The following is a 26,153-nucleotide window of genomic DNA, read 5'->3' as shown; positions in this document are numbered from 1 at the left end:
TTGAAGTTATACAGTATTATAATATACTGGCTCTATCTTTTGGAAAACTCAGCAATGGTCCTTTAAATTGGACTCGGAGAGTAACTGTGCTGATCTTCCTTGAAATAGTTTGTTGTGACCTTTGTTTTTGGAACATACTGTACTAATATTCAAACCTCACAGATAAACACCCAACTGTAACAATATTTGGGAAAGACTGCCAAATTTGTGTAATAATATTTTTAGTCACTTTTGCCATCTTTGTCTATTTATATTGCTGTGCTGCAATGTTGCCAGGCATTGGAACTGTAGATGAGATTAAATGTCACTAAAGAAGGAAAAACAACAAAACCACTCAGTACATCAGAAGCTTTAATTCTTCTTTCACACAAGTTATCCCACGGCATCATAAAAAAGTAAAGCATTTCGCTCCTTGTAGAAAATTTCCATTCAGGTTCATTGCTTACAAAATTGCTTACAGTCTTGTTTCTTGCAGTACATAAAAAAAACCCATCATGGCTTAAACTAATCCGCTAAACAACAACAGCAAATGTACTGTTCCACAACTCTGAAGAGATACTTCACCTTTAAATCTGGAGAATGATACACACATTATACATTTATAAAGAACAAGAAATCTTGCTGTAAATTATCAACAACATTCCCACCCTTGTCACACATTTAAAAACAAAAAATGGGTTTTTTAACCAGAAGCCTGTGATTCCACATAACACAATCTATGCTAAAAAAATGTTTTTTTAACTTGTGGGAAAAAAATATATATACGTATTATATCAGCACCCTTCAATTTATTAGTGAAATTACACACATTTATTACATTATTGGCAAATGTTGGTCCTTAGAAATGACAGTACATGTGAGGAAATGAGTCAAATGTTTCTCGGTGATGTAATTTGTGCTAAACAAAGTTATGATGAGATTTATAAATAGTTAGCTTGGCTATGACTGTTTCTTCTTATATTGAAGGAGACAGTAATGTGGTCTGGTATTTCAAATTGAATTTGGTACTTTAAGTCTTCAGATGGACTGAAAAAAAACATTCCAGTTCCTACTGTCCATGACTGTAAAATTAGATTAATCGATTTCAGTAACTGAATGGATGAAACTGTCCAAGAACAGAGAGCTATAAATAATCCTTTCCGCTACGCTTGTGTTGCCTGACGCTGCATATTTGAACTCAATGCAGAGCTGGACTGGAGACCTGATGTTTGTGTTTGTGTCACTTCTGTGGCTATTAACTAACTCACGCAATCCCTTTTTAAGGAACATAGGGGGCAATGCCCTATTTAAAACCCATAATTTTGTAATCGGGGTTATTCAGTTTAAATCTAAAATACTTTTCTGCTAATAGTATTGTTTTTATATATAAGTAATTAGCAAATACTGGTATCTACTGTTTAGTGCATATAATATTTAAAAAGAACTGTTACCAGGTATTAGTGAAGTGTGCTAAAAGGTGGGTTACACCCAAGACATAGTTTCATCTCTTGAACTTGCTTTGTTGGAGTGTTTTATGGCAAAATAAATAAAGTATGAAGGAGACAAACATTATAGGGCCTCTGGTGCTATTTGCAGTGTCTGCAAAGCACAAACAGAATTTACACACACATTTTCACACAAAGGCTCGGATTTGGAGCTCCTGGCACTGATAAAAACCTCCAGTCCTGGAGAGCTACTGTGGCTGCAGGTTTTCATTCGAACTCTTTTCTTAACTAGTGACCAGATTTTGCTGCTAATTAGCTCTTTGCCTTAATTTTAATTGATGCACAACTTAAGACTCAGGCCCCTTAATTATTTCTTTTTTCCTTAATTATCAACCAAACAATATTATGACACAAAATGAACCAACACTTAAACAGCAACCTGCGTCCATCACACAAAAACTGAAAACAAAGAAAGGTGAAGACCTCAGTAATGCTGATCTGCTCAGGTCCACAAAACATTTTGACAGCGCTCTTAAAAAAGAAAATCAACAGTTTTGGAAATGTCTGCCATGGCAGAATGAGCACCATGGAATTAAATAACGGGTTTAATTAGTAACGAGAATTGACTTCAAATTAAGAAACTGAATGAAGGTTGGAGTTTGAGGCCCCAACTTAGTTGGTCATCTGTTGGCTCACTTCACATCAAATTTATGTTTAAGTGCCATTTAAGGAAAAAAAGAATTAATTCACTGGTCAGAGTCTCAAGAAAAGTCAGTTAAAATAAAGGGAAATAGTTAATTAGCAGCAAAAACTGGTCACTAATTAGGACAAGAGTTCGAATGAAAACTTGTGGCCACAGTAGCTCTCCAGGACTGGAGTTGGAGACCCCTGCTTTACATACAAGTCAGATCTCAATGGTTTCCTCAAATCTCAGATTTTTACCTTGTCAATCCTTTTTAGGGTGTTGAAAAGTAATTTACTTGTTGTTTAGCTTTACATTTTATTTTGCTGCACTTACACAAAGTGTAATAAATATGAGAAAATTACCCAGACCTCTTTTATGACTGACATCTTAAAGGGGTAACTCATCTAGACCCTCCTATATGGGAAAATAATGAAATCATATGCTCATTGTGTGTTCCAGCTGCACAGAGCATTTTGTAAGTCAGCCTCAGAGAAATAGCTGAAAATGTCACCATTATTATTAACATCAAAACTGGCCGATAGAACAATTTAAGCGGAGCCGGAGGATGAAGGCCTGAAGGCGTGTCACAACAACCATGATGGATGTTTTCGGGGCCTTTTTTTTTTGTCATTTTATACAGTAATCAGAAACTGGTGTCCCAATGCTTGTTTGGTTTTAGGGAATTACTGCCAATTTCTATTATATGTTAATGCCTCTTGATTGAAAAAGTCTTAAAGCTGCCTTGTTTTAATTCTGCCATTTATTTATTGAAATTGCCATCATAAACTAAGTAGTTATAATGGGGCTTACCTAGATTCATTGATTAAAATCCTAAACAAAGACATTTACCTGTTTTAGGTATACTTCTGTGACAGCTTTGAACGCAAGAATAAACTATTTTAACAGTACAGACCCTACTGGGAGTCATGAACAGTCATTATCTTAAAAGACTTCTAAGACTACAATACAAGGCAAAATTTGTGTCTTGGCACACCATTAATTATGATGCAGTTACAAATCAAATTGTATATTTGTGTTTATCTAATTGTCTATTTTTTATTTTGTAATTTTTTAGCAATGTTCTTGCTCATTTGAATGTGTTTTTATTTAAATAAATTGCAAGTGAATTTAAATATATTGAAGGAGCATGCATTTATCCTGTACAATAAATAATTTAGCAGCTACAAAACATGAAAAGTTCTATATATTAAATTCACAGCATAATTTCAAGCTGTACATTTGGGTATTTACATACATATATTTTTAATTGCTTTTCATTTGTTTTTTTCATAAGAGATTATTTATAAAAGAAAATGACTGTTTTGGAGCGCCATACAGCAGTTACCCTCTCTCTCTCCGTAAACATTTGCCTCTTGAAATTCGGTTTAAAAAAATCATTAAAAATAATATCTGCTCCAAGTCCTCAGTGATATCTGCTGACAGCAGCTGTAGCCATTCAAATCCCCGGATCTCATTGTCCCGGAATGAGCAGCGTTTTGCATTTAATCTTCCAACAAGAACACTGGGTGTTCATATTATGCTTTGAGAACTGGTACATTTACATCTGCACATGCATGATAACAAAATAAAAAAAATATATATAGTACAATTATGTACCTCTACAAAAAAAAAAAATAAAAGGAATGCGTTAACAATATTTCCCAGATATAAATATTTTTAATGACTGCTGCTATTATGATTTGTTATTATTATTGTTACCACCACAGTGGCACCATCGCGGTAATGGCTTTAAGTAAAAGGGACCAAAGAAGTATTTTGTTTTTGCACATAAATTCAGAAAGACCTTTGTCAGTGTGCCGTTTCCTGTTCAGTCTCACTTTTTTAAGTTTTGTATATAGTTTTGTGTGTGTGTATATGTTGGTGGCCTGCAATTTTTTTCTTATTAAAAAAAAAAAAACCCATAAAACGTGATGGTTCACTAAGTATATTATACTGTATATTATCTTAAATAATGATTTAGTTTCAACAGTGCCTCTTCTAGTTAGGCAACTTAAACATTTTTCAAAATCCTTTTCCCTTTCATGTGCTAAAAAAATTTGTCACTATAAAAGATTAATTCTATAGCAATATATAAGTAATCTTGTTGACATGCAAATGTCACTTTCTGGGAAAGAATGCAGCTAGTCGCTGCTTTTTGATGGGAAGGATATGAATTTCTTGGGAGTTCACCTTCTTTAATTTGACACTTCTGCTTTTCAGAGGCTTTTTGAGCATGTCACTGCTGTCCCGTTGCTCTGCCTGACCCTTCACATCGTAACACTGCTGCAACATAGATTCTTGTATGCTATCCCTTTTGAAAGAAAAGTTTTTTGTGGAAACCCCAGAGAGACCCTTAATTTTTCCACAGAAAATAGCAGGGACAGCATCTTTCACAGACACAATGACTTTGGCTGTCTGCGAGGTGCTCACAATCTCAATGTTGTTTCCACCACACTTGGGATCGCATCCTGGCCTGTTACTATTGGGGTCAACAACCCATTTATGCTGTCGGCTGAATTCAACAGAGGCTAACCCATTAAGCAATTTAGAATCCACTTTCTGTGAGCTCTCTGTTGGTCTTAGGACATCTAAGGATAAGGCAGAACTTGAAGATTGTTCTCCAGAGCAAGTCGGGCGTTCCACAGGAAGACCTCGTGATGGGTCCTTAGCATTGTCACAATGAGTGACAGGGAAACTGCGTTTCCTGACACTACTCACAGACAAATCCAAGATGCTGTCCTGTTGGAATGGTATCTCTTGCTTTGTTGGTAAAGTCAGGGTTTTGAAGGAAAGATCTAGGACCTCCCCATCTGTAGCAGGAGGACCTGTTATTTGACTCACTTGCATGGAGATGTCTCTGTGGGGCTGATGTTGGGGGCTTAGAGCTTCCTTGACTCCAGTCTGGGTGCTTTTGTTTGTAGTGCAAGTAGGTTTGTGCGAGTCTGAAAAAGCTTTAGAGTCTGAGCACTGAGGGACAGGGATAGGGACAGGAATTGGAATAGGTACTGGGACTGGAAGAGGGACAATAACAGGATAAGGAACAAGGAGAATGGCAGGAGGAACTAAGGGAGATAAAGGTGAGCTGTAGGCTTGAGGAATTGGAGGTGTGAAAAAATTTGAAGAAAAATTGTCTGCGGGTGCAGAGTTTGTGGAAGGACAAGTGGATGGACCCAAGTTGTTTTGGGGGGGAAACAGATCCTGAAGAATGGTTGTAAAACCTGGATTTTGGAATAAAGGAAGGATACCAGGATCCTGCGTTTGATTAGAAGGTTTCTGGTCCAGTGAAGGCGGCTGGCCAAAAGAGACTGAAGAGTTCTGGCACAAAACATTGTTTTGCAAAGATATTGTAGGACAAGGAACACCTTGAGGCAGTACTGGAGAGTTCAGATGCTGAAACATATGCTGCTCTAACACTATTGGAAGAGGCACTGGCCCCTGGTTAGTCATAATGTAGGAAGTGTTTCCAGATGGGTTGATCTGAGGTGCTGTGCTGCCTGCTGCCTGCAAGTGAATGGGCAACATCACTGGACTATCACCAAGACAGATGGGCTGGAGGACAGTAGCAGCTACTTTCAAAGCTACTCCCCCAGATGACTCGGTTGGAGGTGTCACCATAGGAGGGGCAGGGACTGCCACCAGAGGCGATAAGGCTTTTTTCATTAGGCCTGTTGGGTTAATGTTCCATGCTTCTGCAGTAATCAGCTGGGTCATGCCATTCTCAAGTTTTCCATTGCCACCCACTCCTCCGCCTCCTGATGTAGCGAGCGCTGTTTGGGGAGTGGTCATATCCAGAGGCATGCCAGCCTGATCATCCTTATACAGATCCTCCATTTGATTTGGTCGTATTTATTTCTGCGTTCTCGTTGAAGTCATAAATCCAAGACTCTCATGGTCTAGCATGCAGGTGGTATCCTACAAGAAAAGAAAGTCCACCATGTTAATTTATCATTTATTATTGTGCACATCGTTGAAATTAATAATACAGTGCATTAAAAGTGCATATGTGTAACAGTAAATGTAATTAGGTGCGTTCTTCAGAACAACTTCTGAGAAATACAGTGAACTGACACATCGGTTCAGGTTTCTAGTTATTCTTAAATAATGTTTTTTATTCAACAGGTGTATATGACACCTTTTTATAGGCAGAAAAGTTAAATATACAGGTTTAACGGTAGCATAATGTAAACTGTAGGTTTAGCTCAATGTGCCCATTTTTATTAGATTGGCATACAAAGGCTATCACACTGTTCCACTGAGGTTGTGTAATGGGGCTTTCATACTAGACTTCTACACTCAGATGGCAAGCTTACCTTTTTATCCAGATATTAACATTGGTGGATATTTTATTTCACACTACACTGACTAATATGCAATAACAAACTCCAGAAAAATGTACAGTAAATGTTGGGAGATCATGCATGATATATTTCATAAATAAACAGATTTCGGACTTGTAGTATTTTGTGAAAAGCAATAGGAGACTGGACACTTAAAAAAAGAGTTCATCTGTAAATTTACCCAAAGAAGAATATCATGTGTCATGTGGGTAGTTCCCCTGGTCTTGAAGACTTAAGACACTAATGTTAACTCAACTTTCTGATGGCATTTTCCACTATGAGGAAAACTGACAAATGTGAATGTTTGCTCCTGAATGCATCACTTGAGTCTTTTAAATTACTTGAATGATCTTTACTAAACTAGTTTACGCATGTTATACCATATTTGACTTATCAAAAAGAAAATCAAATTAAGCATAAACCCGCTACTTTAAGTTATATGAGGAAGGCCTAAGAGAAGGTTTATGGATGTGGTGGGAGAGGACATGCAGGTGGTGGGTGTAGCAGAGCAAGATGCAGAAGACAGATATGGAAGAAGATGATCCGCTGTGGCAACCCCTAACAGGAGCAGCCGAAAGAAGAAGTTGTTTGCATTAAATTCAACACTAACGCCACATTACATGCCACACTGATAGTTGCTCAATATATGATTGTTATACATAAACAACATTATCAAACTTGATTAATCCACTTTCGGGTCATGGTGGGCCTGTAGCCTATGGTGGCAGACTAGGTATGAACCAGGAACTAATCCTGAAAGTGGTGCCAGTACATCACTGTGTCTCCTTATGCTCAGATTTAGTATCACCAGTTAACATAAAGATCTGTGGGGATATAGAAAGTGAATCCAATGCAAACATGGAAAAAAGATGTAACCTCCACAAGGATGGAAACTGGGAGTTCAGTCACACTAATTACTGTGTTACCATGCTGTACATATTCTGGTCATTTCGCTTGATTTTGCAATTCATCTGCTTGAATGGTTTTGACACATACTGCAAAACTTTCTTCTCTGTGTTCAGTAGGAAACGTCTAATGTGCAAGCTTTAATGCTGAACATACAAAAACAGTAAAATTTAATTAAAAAAATTACAAATATTATATCTTTAACAGACACACACACACTTCCTTTATTGAATTTCTTTTAAAATCAGGAATCATGGTGGTGCAGTGATTACTGTAGCTGCCTCACAACCGAGTTTATATTTCTTCTATGAATATGATATAAGTGACCATTAGAAAGGGGGCTTAAAAAGGCAGGAGAAAAAGTAGTCTGGTCAAATCTAATTTGGAGAAGAACAAACAATAATAGGAGATTCACTTTATATGCAAGTAAGGCAGATGGTCAAAAAGAAACGGCAAGTATGCACCGCTTCCCCATAATTCAAAGGGAGTCAGGAGACAACAACAACACCTAGCCTCTGATCTGAAGGTGGTTATGGGGACTGTGGGTACTTGTAGGATACAGGACACCTACATAGCACAGGTGTAGCCCTGTACCCTGACTAGGGAACGGGTGGTATGAGGGAGAAGCATGGAGCCACCAGAAGGGAGATTGGTTGTCTTAGGATTTTCTGGAGGTGTTCATTACTCTGGAGGGGGTTTGGATAATTTCTTTTTATGTAAACACAATTTGGAGCACAAAACTGCTCTATTATCAGTAGCCATTGATGCTTGATTTCAGGAGGTAAAATCTAAATTGTTATGGAAGATGTGTGGCAAGGGTTTTTGAAGAAAACAAGTGATTTTGGAGGTGATTGGGAGACTAATTTTATGGACAATGACAAATTGGACAAGCCACTTCACCTGGTGGCACAGGTTCAAATTCTGTATAGCCAGGGCTCCATTTCTGCTTGAAGATCTGATACTTTGTATTCTTCCACTGTTAATTTTGTTCTGATATCTTGGCTTGCTCTTAATAAACCTGTTATTTGAGAAGTTGCTTGTTTTGGACTGGCATAGCACACTGTGGTGCGCATATCACAATATATGATGGAGAGGGATATGTATAAACCTAATTCTGTGTACAGTGATCCCTCGCTATATCGCGCTTCGCCTTTCGCGGCTTCACTCTATCGCGGATTTTATATGTAAGCATATTTAAATATATATCACGGATTTTTTGCTGGTTCGCGGATTTCTGAGGACAATGGGTCTTTTAATTTCTGGTACATGCTTCCTCAGTTGGTTTGCCCAGTTGATTTCATACAAGGGACGCTATTGGCAGATGGCTGAGAAGCTACCCAACTTACTTTTCTCTGTCTCTCTTGCGCTGACTTTCTCTGATCCTGACGTAGGGGGTGTGAGCAGGGGGGCTGTTCGCACACCTAGATGATACGGACGCTCGTCTAAAAATGCTGAAAGATTATCTTCACGTTGCTATCTTCTGTGCAGCTGCTTCCTGAAGCGACATGCTGCACAGTGCTTCGCATACTTAAAAGCTCAAAGGGCACATATTGATTTTTGACTTTGTTTTTCTCTGTCTCTATCTCTCTGCTCCTGACGGAGGGGGTGTGAGCTGCCGCCTTCAACAGCTTTGTACCAGCGGTGCTTCGCATACTTAAGCCAAACAGCCCTATTGATTTGTTTGCTTTCCTCTCTGTTTCCTTTGAAGAGGAAGATATGTTTGCATTCTTTTAATTGTGAGACAGAACTGTCATCTCTGTCTTGTCATGGAGCACAGTTTAAACTTTTGAAAAAGAGACAAATGTTTGTTTGCAGTGTTTGAATAACGTTCCTGTCTCTCTACAACCTCCTGTGTTTCTGCGCAAATCTGTGACCCAAGCATGACAATATAAAAATAACCATATAAACATATGGTTTCTACTTCGCGGATTTTCTTATTTCGCGGGTGGCTCTGGAACGCAACCCCCGCGATGGAGGAGGGATTACTGTACTCTGGATTTTCTCCTACTCCATAAGGCTATGTAGACTATGATGATTGTTGTATTATTTTCCTAGTTTTGCACAAATGTGCTTATACAATACAATACAATTTATTTATGTATAGCCCAAAATCACACAAGAAGTGCCGCAATCTGTGTGAGTGTGCTCTATGATGAACTGGCTCTCTGTCCACAGGTATTTATAGCCTTACTCCCAATATTACTACAAATGGCTCTCGCCCAATGATCGTGAATTGGGTTAAGCATGTTTGAAAATGGATAGAGGACATTTTTTAAAGCCCTAACAGCAATAATGTAAGTGAAATGGCTAGTCCCTCTGATTAAGGTGGTATATTACAATAATGCACCATACAGGACAACATTAATAGTCTTAGGCAATGCTTGCTTTGTACTTGTCTTTGTGTTTCCACAACAAGATGAATATCCAGAGCATGGAACAAAACACTTGGCTGCTATAATGTCACACAGTGTTAAGCTGCAAAAAATAGAAAAGTGTCAGGCTTGTGAAAGGATGGTTATTAATGAATGAAACTGGATTAGAACTTGATGGTTCTGTGAGTAACTCTGTCTAAACTGAGTAGGTTTTCAATGTTAACTGAATATTTAATGAATTAATGATTTGTTTTATTATTAATAAATGCAGTTAATTGGTAAAGAAGGAATTTATTATTATGGCACATTTGTTGAAGTGAAAATAGAAGAAATGAAATTTGCAGTAGCCTTATAGTTGGACTTGGACATATTCATGTATGAAATAACTGACATGTATGCTGTGAATGTATGCTTATAGTGGACTGGCATCGCATCCAGGATAGGTACTTTGTATAGGATGCTCTGGCCTTCCCTTGTAAACCTGAACTGGATTACATGTATTTTGATAATAAATGGGTGGAATTTTAAGTGTGACAGCTGGCTCTACTGTGATTTGAAACGTAATAAATACTAGCCGTGAAAGCAGTGAAATGACAGTTAAACAAGGGAAAAGGTGTTCATTATCTATTGGAGACGATACTAAAGGTTTGTTTTATTGTATAACAACTGTTAATGAAAAAATTGATATGAAGAGACAGTCATGGTAAACACATTGCAACTGACCATTCTGTAAATATGCATAAGGCTACACAAATACATAAAAAAATCAATTGAATTAGGAAAAAAAGCAACATTGGTCAAAGGACCTTGTACATGGATGTTTTAAAGTAGTGCATGGTCATTTGTAGGTGTAGGTGCTCACCAAAAATCAATCCATAGAGATAAAGGGGAATAGCCAGTCATGCTCATATCATACAGTAATTGTGTAGCCTTACTGTACAATTAAAAAAAAAAACAAGAAGTTCATAATATTAGATTGCTTTTTGTTCTGAATATTACTCTGGTCTTGCAGCCTCACCACTTAAGGAGTTGGAATCAACTCCCAGTCTTTTGTTAGGTCATAATCATATGCAGTACCCGTTAAAGGGAACTCAAGCTCATATTTTCCCAGATCAAAGCCTAATAGTTAACTTGTTAATATTTTAGTAATGAGGCATAGGACAATACATCTATACTAATTAATAAAAGGCAAAGCCCTCACTGACTCACTGACTGACTGACTCACTCATCACTAATTCTCCAACTTCCCGTGTAGGTAGAAGGCCGAAATTTGGTAGGCTCATTCCTTACAGCTTACTTACAAAAGTTAGGGAGGCTTCATTTCGAAATTCTACGCGTAATGGTCATAACTGGAACCTGTTTTTTGTCCATATACTCTAATGGAGGAGGCGGAGTCACGTATCGCGTCATCACGCCTCCTACATAATCACGTGAACTAAAAACAAGGAAGAGATTTACAGCACGAGTCAAATGTGGGAATGAAGGTAAATGACTTTAATTTTTGGGTGTCTTTTAATACTGTGTAAGCATACATATTAACACATGTGCAATTAAATGTGTGCATTTACGGGGTGATTTCTCAGGCTTAAAAGCTCGCCTTTTATTAAAAAAGTAAATGCAAACTGTTTTCATTCTGAAGGGCACAAACCACGTTGGATTGTGTAATGATAGTTGATTAGTAAGGTCTATTAAGGGATACTTACAGAATGATTAGTAATGCCTGTGAATGCCGATGCAAGTAGAAGAATGGGCGTGAACTAAAGAACGAATAGTAACATGTACAGTAAATGTCTCTAAAGTCTGTCTATTAAAAAGTTATTATATCTTTCAATCCTGTGTATTGATTAAACTACGAACCTAACAAGATCACTACATGGTGTCAGAAGTGACGGATTGGAAGAGGAATGTGAAGAAGAGGTTCAGCTTTTGAACGAGTCTCGTGTCTGTGAGTAACCCGAAAACGTGGTCAGAAAGCGCTAAGACGTTCTAGCAAAAGAGAAAAAAAAATATGGAAGGATTACAGCCCCCACCAAATCTCCAGTTAAAGGGAAATGTAGCTGAAAATTGGAAAAGATTTAAACAGAGATTCGAGTTGTATCTTGCTGCGATTGAAGCAGATAGGAAAAGTGAAAAAATGAAAGCGTCTATGCTTCTACATGTAATTGGCGAAGAGGCGCTAGAGGTGTATAACAATTTTCAGTGTGAAGAAGATGGAGACAATATGAAATTAAACAAAATAGTTGAAAATCCCATCAGTGATAGGTGAAAATCCGCGATATAGAAAGACCATATAAATAAACATTTTTATAGTTTAAGCCTTAAAATACCCATCCCACATGCTTTAAACACATGTAAACTTATAAAACACACTTTGTTAACACATATGATATGTGGATGTCGGACTAGAGAGTAACATCTCTCTATTATAAAACATTTTAAGTTCATGCAAGACAAGGCAGTGAGACAGGAAAACAGCTGCTGTACAAGCTTATCGACACGCAGAGCAACAAGCAGCACAAAGTCCACTTCTCCTTAGCGTGCATTCAGCAAGCCCGCCCCCACCCCCACAACGGGAAGTGGCATGAGCGTACCGCGCCTCGGAGAGGGAGGTTTGAGCGAACGTGCGTTCAGCCCTCACACACCCACACACACACACACTCCTCCTCCTCCTTCAGAACGCGCAAAGCGACAAGCAGGCATTTTGGCAGAAGCAGCACAAAGTCCACCTCTGCTTAATGTGCGTTCACCTGCCCCCCTCTTCACAAAGCGAGTGGCAGACACATCAATGTCTGATCGCTGCGTGTAGTGTTGCTCTGTGGTGTTAAGAGTGTAGAAAGTGTTTAAGAGCATAGGAAGTGTTTATAAGAGTGTGGGAAAGGTTAAAAAGACAGACAGAAAGGTTTATAAGAGTGTGGGAAGGGTTTATAAAGCCTTAAAATATATATAAATAATAAAATAAATATAGGTTGGTACTTCACGGATTTTCACTTATCGCGGGGGGCTCTGGAACGTAACCCCCGCAATAGGTGAGGGATGACTGTATTTCTGTTTTATTTAAACCTTTTAAGTTCGTATGCATAGCCCCATTTGGCTGTTTTAGTTTTTTTTTCTTTCTTCAGTAATATTTAATCTCCTTAAAGAAAAACAACATATGCATTTTGCTTTTTTTGTATCTCTTTAGTAATATTTTAGTGTAAAAGGATAACCAGTATTTAAACCTTTTATGTTACTTTATAAAGTTATTTTACACAATGTTGAAAAATTAATAAGAAAGCTACATATTTTGGCAGCTGCTGCTTTAATTTTCAATGAAATGAAAAAAGCTCTCCAAGAGAAAACCTCAATGAAGAAGAAACAGTTTGCACTATCTAAAAAGGAGAAACCCTCATTTATAAAGGTTTGCTGCAGATGACTTAACTGAAAATAAATGAATAGTTCCTATGTGTATAATACATATTTATCTATTTTACTTATGCCTTTATTACAGCAACTTGCAACATCTGAGGTACAATTTGTTACATTACTTTTGTTTTTTGCAGCACAGGCAGGTGAAGTGACTTCCTCAGGGTCACACAGTGATGTCAGTACCAGGATTTGAACTAACAAGCTCCGGGTTTGCTGAAATATTACTGAAGAAAGAAAAAAAACGAAAACGGGCAACTGGGGCTATGCATACAAATGTCCATCCATCCATTATCCAACCCGCTATATCCTAAATACAAGAGCCAATCCCTGCCAACACAGGGCACAAGGCAGGAAACAAACCCCGGGCAAGGTGCCAGCCCACCGCAGGGTGCACACACCCACACACACCAGGGACAATTTAGAATCGCCAATGCACCTAACCTGCATGTCTTTGGACTGTGGGAGGAAACCGGAGTGCCCGGAGGAAACCCAGACAGACACGGGGAGAACATTCAAACTCCACGCAGGGAAGCGAACCCGGGTCTCCTAACTGGCACCTTTCACTGCGCCACCATACCGCCCGCATACAAACTTAAAAGGTTTAAATAAAACAGAAATATATACTTTTATTTTTACTTCCTTAACTTGTGGAGGGTGTATCCTGTAGCAAAGCCCTAAGTTTTTTCATGAAAGCCCCTTTCAGTCAATAAGCCTTAAAAACAGGTGTAAAGCTAAACTTGCAGCACCACAATTCAATTACACTTGCCTAACGCCTCTCCTAAGGGGACATACTGTGGGATCTGGGCATCAGTCAAAGCACCAATCACAGGCCCGATTAGAAAGCGGGAAGCTGTGATTTGTCGTCTCCCTCCCATGTAACAATCACAGCCGTGTTACAACACACTATGTATGTGTGTGTATATGTATATATGTATATGTGTGTATATGTGTGTATATGTATGTGTATATATATGTTGATATGTGTATATATATATGTATATATATGTGGATGTGTATATGTATATATATATATATACGTATATATGTATATAAATGTATATGTAGATGTGTATATGTAGATATGTATATATATGTATATATGTATATGTATATATATGTTTACATAACCTCTTTAACACACTACTTCTCCGCTGCGAAGCGTGGGTATTTTGCTAGTTTTAAATAAACTAGGGGGCTCTGCCCCTTGATCGCTTCACTTGCCAACCCCTGGGCGGGCGCTACACGCTAGCCACTTTACGGATCTGCTGCTCACATATCGGGAAGTGGATGGACAATTTAAACAGATTGTTATTTTCATGGGAATTGTTACATATGCATAATAGACCTAACTATGTTACATTACAGCGAGTAATTAATCATAGTAAAAAATAGTAAAACGTAATAAATTGAAAGAAAATTATGTTTCATGTTGTGTTAAAGGTATTCGTTGTGTTATTATTTTTGTTCTGTTTGGCTTTGAAATTAACATGCAAATACTTACACTTCTACTGTAAAACCTCAGTAAAAACAATTTTTTTTAATTAACTTTTCGTCAATATCGTTTTGAATTTTGATTCCGTGTTTGGACTTACATCGTGACAACGCAATGTATAACTGCCCGTGAGTGAATATAGTTTCTTTCTCTCTAATAAACCAACTTTTTTGAATGTTTGTCTCTGTGATTTGTTAATTGTCATAGCAAAAGCTATTGTAATGGGAAACTGTAAATGTTTTAATACGAATGGCATATCAAGATCTCCTTTGGTGTCTTTTATTATCCTTGGAAGATGTACTATATTACCTTTCTTGTCACCTGTTAAAATTTTACTGTCATTGCCGTGTGACCGATCGACAATTTTCCTGTTAATTCGTTTGACTTCATCGTTTCTCGGTGCTAGGATTGTCCATGTACTCCTTTCCTCTGTTGATAACCCTTTGGGGTGAAATTCATCAATAAGATTTGGACATAAGTCTTCTTTTATTGGGAAAATATAAACCTGTATAAGAACTGAGTGCGTAGGAACTGTGTCTGACAAAAGCATTCACACGAATGAGAGGTGAGAGGACCTTGGGTGTGGTTGTAAATGGTTGAGAGGAGGGCGGGACTTGACAAAATCTCTCGTCAAAAGTCTCGTCTCGCGGGACTTGAAAAAATCTTTTGGAAAAAGTCTCGTCTCAAGATTTTCTTTTATAATCGGGAGATATTTTCTTCTCTAATTTTTTCTTGAACATAAATTGGGTGGTCATAGAAAATAACCCCGTAGGGCCACTCAATTTACTTTAATGTCAATTTAGTTCATAGAGGAATTTATACTTGCAAATCATAAAAGAATGAAGACAAATGCAATTGGACCATCCAGATACTAAAACACACTTACTTTCTCACCAACAGGCCTCAGGTGGTTAGAACTGGAGATCGTAACATCAGCCACACTGGTTCTGAACACAGGCACACCACAGGGTTGTGTGCTCAGCCCAGCACTCTTCATGTTATTTACGCATGATTGCTCTGCCATCCATGCCACAAATATGGTTGTGAAGTTTGCAGAGGGGGTCTTGTTCGGTGACCTCAGAATCTCGTCTCTGCTATTTGCGGATGAAGTGGTTCTGTTGGCTTCATCGGACAGTGACCTCCACCTCTCACTGGAGCAGTTCGCAGCCGAGTGCAAAGCAGCGGGGATGAGAGTCAGCACCTCTAAATCCGAGGCCATGGTTCTCAGCCAGAAAAGGGTGAAATGCTCTCTCTGGGTTGGAAACACAGTACTGCCTCAAGTGGAGGAGTTCAAGTATCTCAGGGTCTTGTTCACGAGTGAGGGAAGAACGGAGCGGGAGGTTGACAGACGGATCGGTGCGGCATCCACAGTAATGCAGGCTCTGCAACGGTCCATTGTGGTGAAGAGAGAGCTGAGCCAAAAGGCGAGGCTGTCAATTTACCAGTCGATCTACGTTCCTACCCTCACCTATGACCACGAGCTTTGGGTAGTGACCGAAAGAGCAAGATCGCGGATACAAGCGACCGAAATGAGTTTTCTCCGCAGGGTGGCTGGAGTTTCCCTTAGAAATAGGGTGAGGAGTTCAGTTATCCGGGAGAGACTCGGAGTAGAGTCGCTGCTCCTCCGCATTGAGAGGAGTCAGTTGAGGTTGTTCGGGCATCTGGTTAGGATGCCCCCTGGACACCTCCCTGGGAAGATGTTCTGGGCATGCCCCACTGGGAGAAGGCCACGGGGCAGACCCAGGACACGCTGGAGGGTTTATATTTCCCAGCTGGTCTTGGAACGTCTCGGGGTCCTCCCAGAGGAGCTGGAGGAGGTGGCCGGGGAGAGGGAGGTCTGGGCTTCCTTGCTTAGGCTGCTGCCCCTGCGACCCGATCTTTGATAAGCAGTGGATAATGGATGGATAGATGGATGGAAGTTTGTGGATGATACGACCGAGGTGGGTCTCATATCAGACAATGATGAGACTCACTGCAAAGAGGAGATACAACACCTAGCACTATGGTGCTCAGCCTACAACCTCATCTTGAACACCAGCAAGACCAAAGAGGTAATTGTGGACTATAGGAGGTCCATAAGAACAGAACATGCTCCTATATTCATACATGAGGAGGCTGTAATGTGTGTGGACAATATCAAGTTCTTGGGTATCCACATTACATTGGATCTGACCTGGTCTTTGAACACATCTCACCTGGTAAAGAAGGCCCAACAAAGACTCGTCTTCCTCAGGAACATGAGACGTGCTGAATTCTCCTCTCAGCTGCTCACAAACTTCTACAGATCCGCTATAGAAAGCATTCTCTGTCATAGTATGACAGTGTGGTACGGCAGCTGCACAGCACAGGACAGGAAGGACTTGGCACGGGTGGTGAGAACAGCACAGGGGATCGTAGGAAGTCCTCTCCTAGACCTGGACTCTGTATATGCTGGAAGGGTGCAGAAGAGGGCCAAATGGATAGCTGTGGATCTCACCCATTCGGGAAATGGACTGTTTGTACCACTGCCTTCGGGAAAGTGGTACAGAAACATAAAAACACGCACCAGCAGACTGAAAGACAGCTTTTTCCCCCAGAGCTGTGAAGTCCATCTGCCCCTGCTGATACACACCCATACATCTACATCTACCCCTAACCTGCCTCCCTGTATTGACATGCACACGCACTTTCCCTCATAATCCTCCCCTGCAGACCCAAGCACTCAGATCACTGGTCTCTGCAGGCGTACTACCTCAGGAAAAGTATGAACTTGATGATGTTTTATTGCTGCTGTCTTTTATTCTTATTATGTTTATTTTATTATTTATAGTGTATTGTGTATTTTAAGTATTCTGCCTTGAAGCCGAGTCCTACCAACAAAAAATTTAGTTATGTGTATGCATAATGACAATAAAGAATTCTACTCTTCTACTCTTTCTACTAAAGTCAATCAATAAGTGCTGGCCAACCAGGCACATGAACTCAGAAGCGTGTTTATATTTCTACATACAATATTTTTTCACAATTTTATTCATCTCCGTATCTCTGCTTGTAAGAGATTCATAGATCAGCACTGTTGATTATTTCGCCACTGTACTCATTTTTAACTGTACCGAAAAGGAGTTGTATACAGCCAAGATTTGCGGCTTTCTCATATTCTAATGCAATGACACCCATCACTTGACAAAGAAACTGACTAATGTTACTCACACAGAGGATTAGACAAGGCACATTTTAATCTGCCACTTCCATGACATCTCGGTGAGACTGAAAGACAGCAAACGTAGCACTTTTGATTCACGAGGCACAGAGACTTCAGCCAGGTGCAGACGTCATCAGGCCTCCCCAGTGTGGTCCATATGGATCTGTGCAGAGCTAAAGAACAGAAGACACAAGAAAACAGGAGTACATATTTCAAAGATAGAAGTATAAAATCTTGTTCATTAGCCTCCTTAGCAGAAACAGCTGTTAATAAAATTGAGAATAACAGAAAAAACAATTGTTTTCTCAATTAAACTAGCCCAGTGAAGCACATGGCAACTTCATTGTAACACTTGGATCAGAATAACAGCAAAGTACTCCATGTTGAAATGGAAGCACACAACGCTTGATCGCTGTGTTTATATGGCACAGAGGTGCTGATGGCACAACAGCCATGTAAAGTTACGCTGCCAATAAAGTTGTTAGACCACACAGCTGATTTACCACAGAATGAGAGGGGTACAACGGAAGTTCATGAAAAAATACTTTTATTATGTTGTGCCAATATAAATCCAGGTTCTTTTAACAGCATCCAGAAGAATGAATGTGTAAACTAGTTCAGTAAAGATCATTCAAGTAATTTATAAGACTCAAGTGATCCATTCAGGCGCAAACATTCTCATTTGTCAACTCTCTGGATTAAAATTTCCCATTTATTTTACTTACTTGAGGTATCTGACAAAAGTGAAATGTTAACGATCATTCCAGTAGCCTTGTGGGTAATCATTCTTTTCACATTAATTTTTGGCAATATCTTTAAAAAGTGCCAACTTAAACATATTTGCTTTAAAACTTTAACAAAAACCCCTGATGCTAAATCTGTCAGGCAGCAGCAGCCTTAACCAGCACAGTGCCAGAGTAGTTTACTAGAAAATTCTAATAACAAAATCATTTAACTGACAATGTTAAAGAAGCTACCACATGACTTGCATCGTATTTTTTTTATGTCGCAAAATAGGAACAATAAATCAGAGCACAGTACATTTTTACAATATAGTCTAGCAGTAGCAATTCAAATATTAATTTAATAAATAAGCAAGGTATAAAAAATAAGCATTTAACAAGCACTACAAACACTGAAGTGTTTGTTTAAATATAAATTAGCACTGTATGTTTAAACAGAACCTTTGAACTGTTTACATAGAAAAAAATAGCTTATACGTCTACATATTCTGTGGAGTCCTTTTGGTAATGGAGTAACCTGCATTGTTTAAATAAAAATTGCATGCTATTTTTAAATTTAAAAAAATCTCACTAGTTTTGTTTAGGAATGGGCAACCTCAGAATAACTGTCTACTTCAGGGGTCCTCAATCACAGTCCTGGAGGGCCACAGTGGCTACAGGTTTTTGCTCCAACCCAATTGCTTAATAAGAAGCACTTACTGCTCAAGTAACACTTCTGCTTCACTTTAGTTGTCTTGCTCCTTAAGATTTTGAACCCTTATTGCATATTTTATTCTTAAACAGCTGCATTCTTGGTTTTTAATTGCTCCTAAATAGCAATGACATGCAAATGACAAAAGAGACCAGCATTTCTCCATTTAGCTAGTTACCATTTACACTTGTGTGTATTTGTCATGCACTATTGGGTTTAATTAAATACTTGGAAGGAAAGTGAAGGACTGAGAATTACTCATCCATTTTAGCCTTCAAATCATTTGGATGATATCCTTAGAAAGGGGAAGAAAATCTATGAGAATTACAGTTACTACTGACATAGCAGAGTTAAAGCACTAACAAACCATGAAATTAAATTATTGGCAAGAATTGCTTTCTAATTAAGCAACCGGGTTAAAACAAAAACCTGCAGTCACTGCGGCCCTCCAGGACTGTGATTGAGGACCCCTGGTCTACTGTTCTTGTTAGTTATTCACATAAAATTAATGGCCAACCAGCACACGTTGAGATCTCTAGGACAGAGCCTACGTCCTCACAGGTGGCGCAGTGGTAGTGCTGCAGCTTTGCAGTAAGGAGACTGTGGAAGATTGTGGGTTCACTTCCCGGTTCCTCCCTGTGTGGATAGCGCTTTGAGTACTGAGAAAAGCGCTATATAAATGTAATGAATTATTATTATTATTATTATTACGTGAATGAACTGAAGACACAAAGCAGTCAGCTAGCATTAGCACAGTACAGTGGGCTTTGGAGTAAATTAATACACACCTAACACAATAGGCAGTGGTGGGCTTTAACCATTGGATCCTTATGGGTAGTCTTGGTGAAGGAGTTTCTGACCTCTAAAATGATGGACCGCCTACTGTTTCACTTTCGGTCTTTGGGATTGCATGAAAGCTAACATCAAAAGACCTTGGGTGGATAAACGGTGCAGACAAGCTTTGGGACCTTATGTGGATATTGGTACCATTCGGTGTCTTCTTTCAGTTACTAAACAAGATATTTTGAGAATAAAATATTCCAACTAGAGAAGGCCATTAGTCCTTCCATCTGGCTGCCTTGGTTAATGACTAGACCTTGAACCCCTTTGTAAGTTCTAGACACTAAAAAGGAATAGGTAAACACAGTTATGAGGAACCACAGGTTTCTTTATAGCCAGTCTGATTATAAGCAGTTGCTGAGCCTTTCTCGTCTATGGATTGAAGCAATACATAAAGGGCAAACCAACAAAATGGAGACATAAATCTTTATACTCCCAGAATCCATCTCAGATTATATATGGAATTCCTTTGTTTATGGAGGAAAAGCAGCACTGTCAAGAGAGTTGTCTGAGTTATCACTGTGTTGTTAGGGATGGACTTTCAACTGCTTGGAATGGACTACTACTTGTATGTCGGGGGATCAGGAAAGACAGCGGGGACATGGATGAACACTCATGAAGTAAAAATTTACAAAAATGAAAACAAAAGGCATTTTGTGAACAACTGATTGGGTAACTATGTGATGCAGCCAAGCTGAAGGAGCCTGCCCAACCCAAACCTGAATGTTACATGCTTTGGACAAGATGTCACACAAGCCAGGGGAAAGTGTGTGAAATATCACGGAAAGATGGCAGTTTTTGGTACAAATTATAACATTGCCCCATGCTTTGTGTCAAATAGAAACTGTTTTAGGGACTGGCACAGCAAGGAATTAGGACTTTTGGAAATGATGAAATAACTGAAGTAATGTGTTTTTACAAAAAGACAAGATTTGAGGCACAAGGAGCACACAATGTCAATAGTTTCATACAAATATGTGTGTGTGGGAGGTATTTCCATGGGGAGCGTAAGTATGTTAGGGGATAGGTATTTAAAGTTTTTATATGGTTTAATGTGGAATAAAATAGTCATAAACCTGGATACCTGTTTGGAGAGGTTTTTGAAGACATTTTGGATACAAAGGGGACAAACGGTGTTAAATTCTGTAACTATTTAATCCTTTGCATTATCAACTTAAAATGAAACTGAAAACCCAATGGGAAATAACTAACATGTCTTTGCTGGTACATGAAATATACTTCATCACAATGCAATAATTTGAAAAAAATATCTTCGCCTAATTTTTTATAGCAGCAGTTTCTAAGTCAAAGAATGTTTAAATCTACTCTATATATAATATCCTAATCCTAAAAGTGCAACAATTTTATGTGACATTTTTGTGTCACGTTTTTTGTCATGCTTTAAATCAGGCTTATTTTAAAACCTACATATATATGTTTGGTATCATTCTTTTCAGCATTTATCGAACTTTAATGTGATACTGTTAGAGTTTCAGATTCTTATTCCATTTTTAAATTATAAACTTAAAAATATCAAGAACTCACGTCTCGCGAGACGAGACTTTTCGGGGCCGGAAATAAAAGACAAAGAGTAGGACAGCTGCTGTGCAGGCTTTTAAATGTTCGAAGCGCCATATGAGATGCAGATCACAAGCCAGCAGCTGATCGAGCAAAGAGGAGGTAAAAAATAAAAAACTGTATTCGTTTCCCATTGTATCACCATTTAAGAGGGGGTTTTGGAGGAGCGAGAGCGTCTGCTTGGGGTGCGTTCAGCCCCCCTCTTCACAACGCGAGCAGCAGAGACACAAAGTGGCTGGCACGTAGCACAGGCCAGGGGGTTTGGTGAGTGAAGCGAGCAGGGGGGAACCCCCTAATTTTATATAAACGCCAATTCTATACTTTAGAGAAGTTATCTGTCAAGTTTTAGTGAAAGATTTACTATCTTGCCTTTATTTTCAGAGTAATAAGACTTTATTTTGGGGTACCCTCCTCAGGGTGCAAGAGGTTATTAAACAAGACCTAGCATGGCAAACTCTTGTTTTCTTTGTAATTTAAGTATAGATTTGTACTGTTTTTCAGATCACAGGGCCATACATACTCTCTTCCGGTTCCAAGAGAACTTGTAACATTTATTCTCAGTAACTCTGATCACTTTGATAAGTGCATATAGTATTTAAACTCAACTGAAAATACTCTCAGCAAACACCTAAAAAACTGAACACTTAACAATTTTCAGCAAAGTTAGGGTAACCGGGTTCATAAAATTAATGACCATAAAAGGTTTAAGATGTGATGAACTGCCAAACCCACACCATGAAACTTTAAAGGATACCCTGAAAATGTAAAGCTAAATGCAGCATTTGACTGTAGTAAAGTGGGACAGCAAGGTGGCCACCTAACAAAGTGCAGGCCCTAGTTTGGTGCAGGTTTTGTCTAAAGGCACACTTGTTGGGTTATCTGATTACTTTAAATTGGCCCGAGGTGCGAGAGGGTGCCCCGTTTGAGACAGAAAGGATGATTCTTATTTTAAAAGAATAACCCCAATGACTCTTGTCACTTTAGTTTGACTGAGCGTAAGAGGCTAATTAAGTTCTGTCTCTCTACAATGTGAAAAACCTTGCTTCTTAGCAGATCATCGATAATCAATTTGTTAAATATCACTAAAAATGCAGTCAAGAAATGAAGTGTGAAGTCACCACTGCCTGAAGATCACAGGAGATTTAGTTGGTCTGTTATTATTTCCAATAGTCTGCTCAGCTTGATGAGCCTTAGATTAATGAGAATATGAAGAGGAAGAAGCAGGATTCCCTAGCAGACTAACCGTCATCATCATCTGCAGCTTTTTACTATCTGCTGTGTGGCCTTGATGCAACAAATCAAGATGAAAAATTATTTGAAAGAGGAAATGGGTTAAGTAAGACAGACCAAAGGTGGCATGCAGTAAAGAAGATTCCTACACATACTGTATGTTTTGAGCTGATAAGGATATGTAGTTAAATATGCCAGAACAGTCTGTGATGATGGGTTAATGAAGAGTGCCAGGCAGATGTTCATCGGGATTGATGGATCATTAATCTATCTGAAACATGCTGGCTGAAACTCAACGTAATCCATCATGAGAGCTATCCTGCATCTAATGTCTGTCAGTTTTACAGTAGATGAGTATCCTTAAATGCCATATTTATTAAAAAGGCCTATGTTTTTCTTTTGGAAGGGAACGCCAAAATGGTTAGCAAATGAATAAGCCATGGCTTGCTCACAGGCAGGACAATATTGTTCATAGATGACTTAGAATGATCCTGCTGACATCACAGTAGTATCAAACTAAGGACAGCCATAATCGATTACATGTTTTTTAGGGTCAGCATACTGTATAGCTCTGAATCTGGACAGCTAAGACAGAGTGAGATAATTACTGTATTTCTTTTACATAAAACAATGTTTCTGAAAGTCTGGTGATACATACAGTTTATTTGTGTATTATGTGGCATTTTTAGCCTTTCAGTGTATCATGCAGCAGTGTTTACAATGTAGAAAGAAAAAGACATTTCCTTATTATAATGTAAAATGGAGAGGAGCAGATATTCATAGTTTGGGTTTATTGCAATGTTTACACAGAACAACGTGATTCTTGTTTTGAGACTACTGAGAGAAGTAGGACAGGTCAGACAGTAGTCCCACAGCAGGCAATAAATATATCACACAGTAAATACTATGTCAGACAATAGTTAAAAAGTTAAATGTTAATGAATGACTGTTGACTAGCCTTATGGACGCAGACTAAAATCTCATCTTGATTCTGGTGGTGCAACTGGTAATGGTCCTATACTGTTTGCAAGAACTTACTTAATTCTCTGCTTTTTAACACAAACTAAAGTAAACATTTCTGAGGTCTCAAACTGAATGGGACAACATGGTCTGCAGATCAATGATATCCATGTCATTACTTCTTTACGAGACCATCTTTTTCCTGTACTTAATTATTCCGTGTCAGGGTCCTGGGGGTTGAAGCTTAACCGAGTAGCTTTGAAAGCAACATAAGAACCAGCCATACATGAGGAGGCAAACCATCATGGAGCACACCAGTGCACACGCAAAATGTATTTGGAGTCACCGACTATAGCACACATCTTTGCAATGAGGTTGGAAAACCCACACAGACCACAACCATGCTGGACCCGTGAGGTTGACTGCTCTGCAGCCCCATATTCCCAAATTACAAAGTTAATTTATAAGTGATTTACTAAGCCATTTTTGTAGATGCAGGGCTAGCTTTGCTTCTCTGAATGGTTTAACAGAGCCATGGGCTGCTGAGACTGCTGTTAGATATATTTGCTTGTGAATCTCCAAAAGGTAGAATCTGAATCTTCACATGACATTTTTCAGCAGAAATAACCAACTGCGCTGGCATTCTTGTCATCCATCACCACAAAACAGCCAATAGCTCCATGGCCCTCTGTGTAACCCGCTTGTGCTTCCCTACCATTTTACTACAACCTTTCTATCAAATATCGTCTCTCTTTCTATAGTTTATTAACCTTCTACTCTTGACTTTTGAAGTTCCTAATGCCTGTGATAATTGCTTTCTTGATTCAATGTGTTCTATCATTCTTTTTAAACTGAATTTTTTCAAAATTGCCTCGTGATTATATATGCTGCTAATGAAACAATATATAATAAAGTTGTTAGGTTTCACTTTGGGTGATATTAATTGGGTGTTAGATTTTATTTATTTAACATTGTGGTTACTGAAATTGTATTTGTAGTGATGATTAGCACAGATTTGACTAATGTTTCAAAAAGGTGATTTACAACAAGCGAACAGTCATCTTGTTTATGATCCTTTTGTAGAATGTCTAGAAGCCGTCTTAATGACATCTTTACTTTGAAATTCCAAAGTTTACCTCACATTTTGTTTTTATTTCCTCCTTCCGTTTTTCTCATGAATTTTTGTCTGTGGTGTTAGTCTACTCTTGCTTTGTAAAACTGGAGGTGGAAAGAAGACCTTTATGGGTCACTTCTGATGACACAGAGAATCATAGAGAACATGGAATAAATTGTGTGGTAGACTGTGTTACTGGATTCCTCCCACAATCCAAATACATGCAGGTTAGGTGCATTGGCGATCCTAAATTGTCCCTAGTGTGCACTGGGTGTGTGTGTGTGTCCTGCAGTGGGCTGGCTCCCTGCCCAGGATTTGCTTCTGCCTTGCACCCTGTTTTGGCTGGGATTGGCTCCAGCAGACCCCCGTGACCCTGTAGTTAGGATATAACGGGTTGGAAAATGACTGACTGACTGACTGTGTTACTGTGAGGAGTTTCAGAACTTGACTCATTGTTATCTTTGAGAAATTAGGCAAATAGGATTGGCAACCTTGGTTGTACTTAACGGCCTGTTCTCGTCAAAATCGGACTACTGGTTTAATGTTCCTCCCTGGTGAGGTCGGAGTAAGGATTTACTGGGGAAACACCACATGATTTTGTTGTTACAAACAGATAAGGTTTCAGCAGCCCAACTTTAATTTCTCCATGCTAGCTGAATCCAGAGAAAAATGACCAACAGGGTAACACCATGTTCTATTCAAATTATTTTACTCTCATTGTTGTAAACATTTTTTCAGTCTTTTGTAACATAATTTGAGTCCACTATTACTATTATTTGTATTGTTATTTATCCAAAGACGTCCGCTTCAAATACATTCTGTTTGCAACCATAATCCCACTTGGTTTAGCAGGATACTGTACCTTTCAGCTTGACCAGTTGCATTACTGAGGCATGTCAACTGGGCCACTTCAAACTTTTCTGAGAACAGAGAGCAAAGTAAAATTATGCACAGTAGATGGAATGTATCTAAAATGGTTTCATGTAAATATATTTTTTTATTTTAATTACAGGGTCACAGGAAACCAGCATCATTGAGCACTAGGGACATCATTCTATACCATGAATGCAGCTATGACTAAGGATTTTACATGTCACCAATATTTTATTAAGAACATTCAGTAGAGACATCAGTCTTCAGAACTGTCAACAAATGTGAACAATGTCAGGAGTCAGACACATCTCAGTTCCCAGCA

The 26,153-nt window shown here is 38.8% G+C and overlaps 1 protein-coding gene across 1 annotated transcript in view; it reads right to left on the bottom strand.

Moving 5' to 3' along the window:
• Positions 1-334: 334 nt before the first annotated feature.
• Positions 335-26,153, bottom strand: part of si:ch211-161f7.2 (retinoic acid-induced protein 2) — a 121,655-nt gene continuing 95,836 nt past the window's right edge. Inside the window, exons 2-3 of the mRNA XM_028799817.2 lie at positions 17,811-17,975; positions 335-6,021 (exon numbers count right to left, since the gene is read on the bottom strand). Of these exons, the coding sequence (XP_028655650.1) occupies positions 4,228-5,940 (1,713 nt within the window). The 5' untranslated portion in view covers positions 5,941-6,021; positions 17,811-17,975 and the 3' untranslated portion in view covers positions 335-4,227. The remainder of the gene's footprint in view (positions 6,022-17,810; positions 17,976-26,153) is intronic.

Source organism: Erpetoichthys calabaricus, chromosome 4 (assembly GCF_900747795.2).
Source record: "Erpetoichthys calabaricus chromosome 4, fErpCal1.3, whole genome shotgun sequence".
NCBI classification, from domain to species: Eukaryota; Metazoa; Chordata; class Cladistia; order Polypteriformes; family Polypteridae; genus Erpetoichthys; species Erpetoichthys calabaricus.
This window is presented reverse-complemented; position numbering and strand designations above follow the sequence as displayed.